The 9,200-nt window shown below is 38.3% G+C and overlaps 1 protein-coding gene across 1 annotated transcript; it reads right to left on the bottom strand.

Moving 5' to 3' along the window:
- Positions 1-1,097: 1,097 nt before the first annotated feature.
- LOC127658416 (solute carrier family 52, riboflavin transporter, member 3-B-like) lies at positions 1,098-9,191 on the bottom strand. Its single transcript, XM_052147699.1, has 4 exons — positions 8,928-9,191; positions 5,338-6,420; positions 2,514-2,637; positions 1,098-2,155 (listed from the first exon to the last, which is right to left on the bottom strand). Exons 2-4 carry the CDS (start codon positions 6,363-6,365, stop codon positions 1,943-1,945), a joined length of 1,365 nt encoding a protein of 454 aa, XP_052003659.1. The 5' UTR covers positions 6,366-6,420; positions 8,928-9,191; the 3' UTR covers positions 1,098-1,942.
- Positions 9,192-9,200: the final 9 nt, after the last annotated feature.

Raw genomic sequence — 9,200 nt, 5'->3', positions numbered from 1 at the left:
AATTTATTAGAGGAAAAATCACATTATGTCAATATCACATTGACATAAGTATTCTGACCCTTTGATGACACTTGAAAATTAGCTCAGGTGCATCCCATTTCTCTGGACCACCTTTGCACGTCTTACTAAGCAGCCATGATTATTCTAGTCTGTTAATTAAAAGGCTGTTTATATGCATATCCGCTAATTGTTTATGAGATGCACACATGTATGAGGCTGACAATTAGCTGAATATATACTTGTTTAATTAGTGAACCTTAGCCTACATTATAAAATCTTTATCTTTATACTACAGATGAGCAAATATTCTGAAATTCAACTAATCACAAATTATAGTCAGGACATTACTGCACCATCACTCTTTGGAAAAAATAATTTCTGATCAAATCTAGACAGGCCCCATTTCCGGCAGCCATCACTCCAACACCTTATCCTTGAGTAATCATGCTAAATTGATAATTTGGTGCTAGAAAATCACTTGCCATTATATCAAACACTGCTAAAAGCTATTTGGTTCATTAATTGATGCTTAACATTGTCTTTTTTTTTTAGTTGCCACAGTATGTATTAGACTGACATGTCTTAAGGTCAATATTAGGTCAAAAAAAATGCAACAACAAAAAAAAAGAAACAGCTTTCTCTAGAAACTTGTCAGTCAAGGAATAAATTAATTTTGAGAAATGAAGGCTATACAATGCTTCAAAATCAACTGAAGATTTCATACAAAGATGTACACTACAATCTTCAAAGACAAAAGGACAGCTGGCTCTAACAAGGACAGAAAGAGATGTGGAGGATAAGTACATCAGAGTCTATAGTTTGAGAAATAGACGCCTCACATGTCCTCAGCTGACAGCTTCATTGAATTCTACCCGCTCAACACCAGTTTCATGTACAACAGTAAAGAGAAGACTCAGGGGTGCCTTATGGGAAGAATTGCAAAGAAAAAGACACTTTTGAAACAGAAATACAAAAAAGAAACGTTTAGAGTGGACAAAGAATCACAGACATTGGACAACAGATAATTGGAAAAGAGTGTTATGGATCTTAACCCCATTGAGCTTTTGTGGGATCAGATAGACTGTAAGGTGTGTGAGGATTGTCCGACAAGACAGCCACATCTATGGCAAGTGCTACAGGAAGTGTGAGGTGAAATGTCACCAGAGTATCTGGACAAAACTTAGAATGTCATGGATCTGCAAAGCTGTCATTGCTGCAGATTGAAAAATCTTTGAAGTAATTTTGAAAGTTGTAATAGTAATTTTCATGTTATTAATGTCCTGACTATACATTGTGATCAGTTGAATGCCACTTTGGTGAATAAAAGTACCAATTTCTTTCCACAAGAGCAAAACCTGTACATTATTCTAAACATATATATTACACACACATACACCCCCGTCCCCCCCCAAAATAAACTAGTTGGGTTGACCCAAGTGAATATTTAACATAAATAACCACAACACAGCTCAGGAATTCATTAATTTAAGAACATTTACTTTTTCCAAGCACAATAAAGTCATATAAAACAAAAGAACAGAAATGCACTTTAAGATTTGATCTTAAGTATCTTAAAAACAAAACACAAACATTCTCCAGATTAAAACAAAAAATCATGACCTTAGACTTCAGTACTGCTTTAATATAACACAAAAAAACCCCGACATATCAGCATATGCATATAACAAAATTGTCATAATAGATAACAGTAACACTGTATGGGACTTAGTGTAGAGGCTTGTTTATGGGTTATCTATCATAATGTACCAGTATAAAAACTACATGACAACCAAAAGTTTTTTTTTTTTTTTTTTTAACAATACAGTAGCTTGGATATTGTAAAATAACAGTAACATTCTAATGTGTTTCTTGAAACATGTTTGGTTTTACTTTACTTACACATTAGTAGTTTGCCTTGAATCCATCAGAAAAATGCTTGCTTTTATTCAGGGCACCTGGTGTTACAGGGATCTCCTGATTGGAAAAGTCTATAAACACTAATCAAAGGGAATATTGTCAGGGCACCTAACATAGAGCCAAGCTGCACTACAGCTCCACACCAAAGGAGGGCGCTGTGACCTTCATCTCGCAGGATCACCCCAATCATCACCTTCACATAGGACAAAGTTAGGACAAAAATGACCCAGGTTATGACCTAATGATGGAGGGAGAAAAAGAGATTAAGTTCATCTTAAATACAGTATGTGACTTGGCACCAAGCGGGGTCATATGCCACTCACATAATATTTGTGCTTTGTTGCACTCAAGTGTTTTAACACTGTCTGTCCATCAGTTATTCAGATTTTTAGGAATTTAGAATCACTTTGACCATACTGTATATCTAAACACACACTTCTGCCTCCATAATAATAACATTTTATTATGTTGATGACAACTAAAACTAACTTTACAATAATTTCAAGTCTGCATTATAATTATAAAATATTGAATATCGCTATTGTGTATTGCCAATATCACAAATGAAAAGCATGTAAAAGTTTTGCAAGCCTTACAATGAGTGCTGCTCCTAGGTCATGATGGATGAGCAGAGGGCAAGGGCTTAGTACTGCCATGGCCATTATGTATGCTCCAAACCCCGTGCCAGTCAATGTTAGAACCCCCATCAGCATCAGAGACCTTGAACATTATTAGAGAAAGAGTTTCAGCCAGCCAACACTTACTTGGAACTAGGAAGTTAGGAACGCAAATTTTGTCGTTCACTTATTTAGGGATGTCCCGAAACCATTTTTCTTTGAAAACGAGTACTGATACGTCCTCTTCGGTACTCGAGAATACTGATTGCCTACCTGTTTTTTGAGTTTCTGAATTCCATATCAACAATTTATTTTAATTTTATTACCAAAACATAAAAACATTTTTTTTTATCAATTTTATTAAATAAAAATACAAGAATTATTTTCATAATATTGTATTATTATAGTATTATATTTATCAAATTAAGTGAATGAAGTGCTTTTATACAGAACCTCAGAGCACAATAAACAAATACAACACTGAAGTGATTTTTGTCAAATAAAGTGCTTTATAACAGAGCATCACAGAAGTGATATTGCTTAAATAATAGTAATACATTATAGTAATACAATTACTATTGATATATTATTATTATTAGTAGTATTACAGTGAATAGTACATAACTATACAGTAGTGATATATTTCTGCTTTACTTTTCTCCATTTAAATTGTATGTAGTCTATTGAGTAAATAATGTATGTGCCTTGCACTACCTAGTGAATTAGCGCTCTGTGCTCTGTCATATGCTACAGAGCGATCAATGCTCATGATGGTGTTTTCTGTGTATGAGTCAAGGAGTTCTAAAAGGTATCAGCAGCCAGTGTCGGCAAAACACCGTTCCTCACATTCACAATTGCTCACATATGAAGTGCGCAGCACATGCGAACGATATATTTATCTAATTTTATCGCAACCTTTATGGTTTAACAGTCCCATTAGGACATAAAGTGATTTTAATCGAAGTGCTAAATATTTTCGGAATGACATTCAAACGTCAGATAGTTTCGTTTTTTGATCTCGGAGCATTTTTTACTAGCATGAGTACAAGTACATGAGCACCGCATTGGTCCCGTTTCTGATACCAGTATCGGGACATCCCTACTTTTATTGATTACTGACCATCATTAATCAGCAATTCACTATTATACAACAAGCCTTATATCAAACATGTGACCCAACAGACATCCAAGCTTGGGAGTAACAGCAAGTCATACTGTACGGGTATCCATCTTTTTTCATAATTCACCACAATTCATAACTGAAGCCCATTTTCGTTATCCAGTCTCCAGTGTTTTCACTCGCATTGGTGTATGTTCTTAGCGGATAATGTGATTTTTAGTGAGTTAAATTTGTAAAAATGGTCAAAAAAGCATGTTACTCCATAATGCCAATACTTTAGAGAGTCGCAATGACCATTTTTTGACCTTGACAAAGTGTAGAGAGTGGGTCAATGACATGAAGCTATGGACCGGGTTTAGCTACATTGATATTTTGTTAACTACTTAAATTCGTTATAACTAGGGCTGGGTATTGTTAATCAATATCGATATCTTGACTTTGATACCGGTTCCTATACAATACTTTTTTTCGATACCAATTTTATGAAATCCGTATTAACAAGATTACAAACATTACCTCATAAAAATTTTGGTTTTATTTTTTCAGTTTTTTTTACAGACTCAAAGAATCATCTCCTGAGCCTTTTGGTCTCCTCATATCAGGGTTGGCAGGGGCAGAGGCTGTAACATTAATGTGAAGAGGGAAAAAAATAAAAACAAGAAAGCTAAACTGTTAATTCAGCCAACCCTAAGGATAAGTACGGTAACTACAAGATAACTATTTTAATGTACGTTAAACTTGATCAGTTAGTGTCAACCTTTAAGTATTTTTAGCATCGATTTAGCTAACTATGTATAGCCATACATCCAAACAATAACTAACGTTACGTAGGTCCCAGTTTACAGCACAATGTCACCGCGCACAGAAACGTTAATTTAACAAGTACACAAGCATGTAACACTACAAGTTAGCCGATTTTGTTTGTTGGTTTGTTTGCTTAAACGTTAACCTTACCTTTCGGAGTCCCAGTCATAGTGCCGCTGCATTCATCAGTAGTTTTAGAGGACTTGTGTGGTGGGCATGTTGAAGGAAGCGCTGTAAAAGGAGGACGCTGAGAGGATGACTGCACCAGCTCGGTCTTCTTGCAGTCGAAGACGGAGCCACTTTCAACTCTTAAGTTTATTCTGTGCACTGTCAAGTGCTTCATCTGATTTGTCGTATTGCAGGTCTTGGCAGCAATTATCTTTTCGCAAATATTGCATCGCCCGCTGTTGGCATCGAGCCTGGTGAAATGTAGCCACACTTTTGATCTTTTCCACATCTTTTACATCTATGGGGTTTGAGACATATACACACTACAGCCTCACGTGTGAGCCGCGTCTCTGGGCGTAACCGGTGTAAACTACAGTTATTCCTTGATGCCTCAACACAGCCAATCACTGGCACTTTTAGATTTGGGCACATCTAGCATGCTACATGCTTATCACTGACGTTGACGAGATTAACCCCATAGGTATCGAAATTTGGTACCGAATGACAAGACATTTTTTGATACTCGATTGTTTAGAGGCAATTCCGACGGTGCCTAAAATGTATTGAACTCAATACCCAGCCCTAGTTATAACAGACAACAACAGGATAAGATTAGCCTGCACATATATTTTAACAACAAGTAATCAGTTAAGTGTGCATACTGACTTGGAACAATTGCTTGATTTTGAAAACCAGTATTGTTGCTCTCACCTGATTGGTACAAACATGGCAATGAAGCAGGCTACCGGATTGGCTGCAGTGGACAAGGTTGCTGCTAGATGATAGGCCTGATTTCCATAAGGAAAACAAGAGTAAGACTGGACTGAGGGAAGGACTGCATTGGTCAATGCATTGACCCAGGCCAAAACCACAAAAATAAAGACCAGCTCAGTTCTGCTGTAGGTCCCTTTTCCAAATGTGCTGCGGCGAATTACCAGGCTTTCCGGAGTATCTAACATTGGCCTCTCTTCTGGAGTTTCCCTCTTCAAGGATTGGCTCATATCAATCTTCTCCACCTGCTGAGACTCAACAATATAATCTTTGCTCTTGTGTTCCCATGCCACAGCTGGATGATGGTTGAGTAACAGGAAGGCGCACAGGCACACTATCATCATAGCACTGAGGAACAAGAAGAAAACCTGAGCAGAGAAGTTGGCTGGCTGGTAGATGGCTTGTAATTCTCCATCAGAATCCCAGGATGAGTTACCCATGCTAAAATTTGCGATAGCACTAACATTTTTACAGTGGACCAAACCCACACCTTGGACAAGAGCCACTAGTGCTGGGACCAGCCCACTTAAACCTTCCCCAATGAAGTAGGTGGTGAGGTACTTGGGCTGTAGACGCATCATGAAGGGTAGAAAGGTGACTGAGGAGGTGCAGTCCACTACAGACAACAGGAAGCTGAGAGACAGTAAGGCAGCACTGTGCTCGCCATCTCTAAAAGTAAGTGTGTACTTCCAGAAGAAAGCAAGGAGGAAAGTGGCCACCACACCAACTGCCACAATGGTGTAGATAACAGGTCGCTCGTCCAGTGCTCCAGGTCTGAAGCGGTGCATGAGTGTGATGAAGAGGGGGCCGATGTTGGCCATTTGGATAATTATAGTAAGGTAGGAGGGCAGGTACCAGCCCTCTGGAATCTCAGGGGCAATCATAGGTAGCTCCACCCACATCCCGTTTATGGCCACCCATGAGCCAATGCCAAACAGGCAGGCCAACACGTGTGTGAGTAATGACATGATGAAAGGGCTGATGACTACTTCCTTCAAAAAGGCAACTGGTGATCAAGTTTATCTGTAAAATGAAAGCAAATGCAAGATTATTATTTTATCAATGGCTCCTCCTATTCTTTGACCTTCAAGCAGTATTTATTTGCCAGCAATTTTAAAGCTGCAATGTGTTTTTTCTGCACTACTAGGATCACCAAATGGAATTGGAAAAAGACACATAACTTTAGACACATGTAACCTGAACACTGCCCTGTCTTCAATGGGTTGGACAAACAGATATACCAACCCTAATTCACATTGGTTTGACTCAATAGGTGTGCTTGACTTCATGCAGCACTGCACAGACCAATGGGCCCTTTGCTTGATACAATGCATGGTGGTTAGGAATGTTGTTGGGGCGCTGTTATGTCACGATGAAGTATACCATGAAAGTACCATGAGAGCGAGATGAGTGCAGCCATTGGCGTTACTCCAAAGCGGCTGCACAAGCTCTGAAAATGACACAGCATGAAATATACTGACAGCTTAATTTCTGCTAAACTCTCACAAATCCATGTTTTTAAACCAGTACAAATCACTTTTCATGTAATAAAAAAAAAAAAAAAAAAAAAAAAAGATTATGCTTATATTGGACTTTCTTCCTGTACCTTGCAGGCAATGTATTAAGCAGCACCTAACCTATTCAAATTAACAGTGTTTCCTGTTATTATATGTAAATACTTACATCTGTCTATCTAAATTCGATCACATCCACTTTGTTTGCAATAAAAAAAAAAGCATACTTTGCCTGATCTGCCGGGACTAATTTAAGTTTAGCACACAATGGGAAGCACAGAAATGTCTGGCTTGACACCTCTCTTGTCAAGTCCTCGCCTGACTGCAATCAGCAAATCTGGCCGATCGTTAAGGCAAGGCGCAGTTGAAGTCGAACTCACCTATTGTCTTTGGTGATCCGATCACATGTGGTCAGGTGAGACACATCACTGTTTACACCTGGTCGCTCAAATGCATCTACTGTGACCACTTGCGATCTGATATGGAGAGGAGGGACTCCTCCATGTATGTTGTTTCATGACAACATACATCAATCACTATGTCAGAGTGTCACGGCATGATAATAAACTGCAACAAATTCAGAATAGACAAAGATAGCACAAAAATGCATGTTATTTCTCCTAAATGCATCTGAAATTTTATCGAAGCACAAGAGAAATATTTTGAACAGTATTGTCTGTTATTTTAGTGGATTACCTGTATTAACCTAAGCTGCAGATTGTCATGCTTCTAATAAGCATCCGTGAATGTTAATTTCAGATGCACTGAAGAAGATCCTTGAAGTTCTCATGCTTGTGTTATGTATCCGCTTTTGTTAATGTTCATATCAGAAGGTTATTTCCTTTTAAAGCTGCTCGTTACTGGCAAAATGTAACTATTGTTTTTAGCACAGCAGTTGACAGGTGAGGGTTGGCGCTTCGCTGCTGCCGGGATGCACACAGGACAGATTAGTGTTCACACCTCAAATGCGTTTTAGACCACATTCATATATGTGGTTTGAGTGATCTGATCACAACCATTTCAAACCCCGTTTAGACCGGTATTTAACGATGACCAGTGACCACACGTGATCAAATCACCAAAAATGCATCTTAATACCAGGTGTAAAAAAGGTCATTGTTGCTGTTTCGGGCTGGTCTGGATACTTAAGCAAACAGAGTAGTCAGCCTACTAACAGTTTATCTCAATTTCATGTACGGAAACTCAAAGTGGCAAATTAATTCATACATTGTTCACATGATATCCCCAAAATACTTTCGTTTGTGTTCTGCAGAAAAAAAGAAAGATTTTGAAACTGCATAATTGTGAGTAAATGATGAAAGAATGATCATTTTAGGGTGAACTATTCATTTAACACAAGTGCTCCATCTAGGGCTAAATAGTTTCTGAAATGGCCACATGATGTGATGTATCATTCATGTCTGTAGCACAAACGATTTGGGATGGGTTATGCAGCAGTGTTTAACAATTAGGGGTTTGTTCAAATTCCCAATCATAAATGTATGCAATAGCTTGCCATATCAAACACAATTTCACTGAAAATATATATTTATTCATAATGATTTTTATTTCCAATTAACACTCTACTTTAGCACCTATTTACCCTTTTCCCCCTTTTATTGAATTTTGAAACTCAGCCCAGATTTGGATATTTCTGTTGTGTTGATGTGATTTGAAATGACACTTCATGTCAGAGAAATCACATGACCTGTCCCATTCAAACTTACTGAACAGAAATTAATCATGAACTTGGCGCACACAATACTACACCAACAATTCCCGTAATTACCTTCATATACACTTCTTAATCACCTTCCTCATTCTATGACATAACTATTTCCTTCTACAGGACTGTATGAACAATTATCCATTCACAAGAACCAGTTTGTGTTCAGTGGCTAAGGACTATTCAATGTCCTTGAAACTCCTTTAGCCTTACATAACCCCACTTTAAACACCCTCATGTATACACAAATCAACACCCACATCACATCCACATCCACATCCACATCCCACCTTACGCCGGTGCACCGCTGCTGGTGTTACACAGATTTCAATGCATTCTGAGTAGCGTTAGCAGTTTCATCAGACTTCAGCATCTGAGTTCTTTCCCAGCTTCCTGTTTATGTTCCAGCTCCTTGGCTCGCTCACTGTAATATTCACCTGATGTAATGAAGAGCGCGTGGCGCAAACTTTCGATGTGTGAACCACAGAACCTTTATTTCGGTGGGCTAACATTCAAAAGCATGTGCTTTACTGCCTGACGGTTAGCGAACAGGGAAGGAGAGT

The sequence above is a fragment of the Xyrauchen texanus genome, chromosome 17, assembly GCF_025860055.1.
Source record: "Xyrauchen texanus isolate HMW12.3.18 chromosome 17, RBS_HiC_50CHRs, whole genome shotgun sequence".
NCBI classification, from domain to species: domain Eukaryota; kingdom Metazoa; phylum Chordata; class Actinopteri; order Cypriniformes; family Catostomidae; genus Xyrauchen; species Xyrauchen texanus.
The sequence above is the reverse complement of the archived record's forward strand: the minus strand, read 5'-3'. Positions and strand labels throughout refer to the sequence as shown.

Coding starts and splice junctions, on each gene's coding strand:
- LOC127658416 (XM_052147699.1), bottom strand. CDS start 6,365: ATGTCATTACTCACACACGTGTTGGCCTGCCTGTTTGGCATTGGCTCA. Junction 2,638..5,337: donor GCCATGTTTGTACCAATCAG/GTGAGAGCAACA, acceptor ATAATGTTCAAG/GTCTCTGATGCTGATGGGGG. Junction 2,156..2,513: donor ACCTAGGAGCAGCACTCATT/GTAAGGCTTGCA, acceptor CTCCATCATTAG/GTCATAACCTGGGTCATTTT.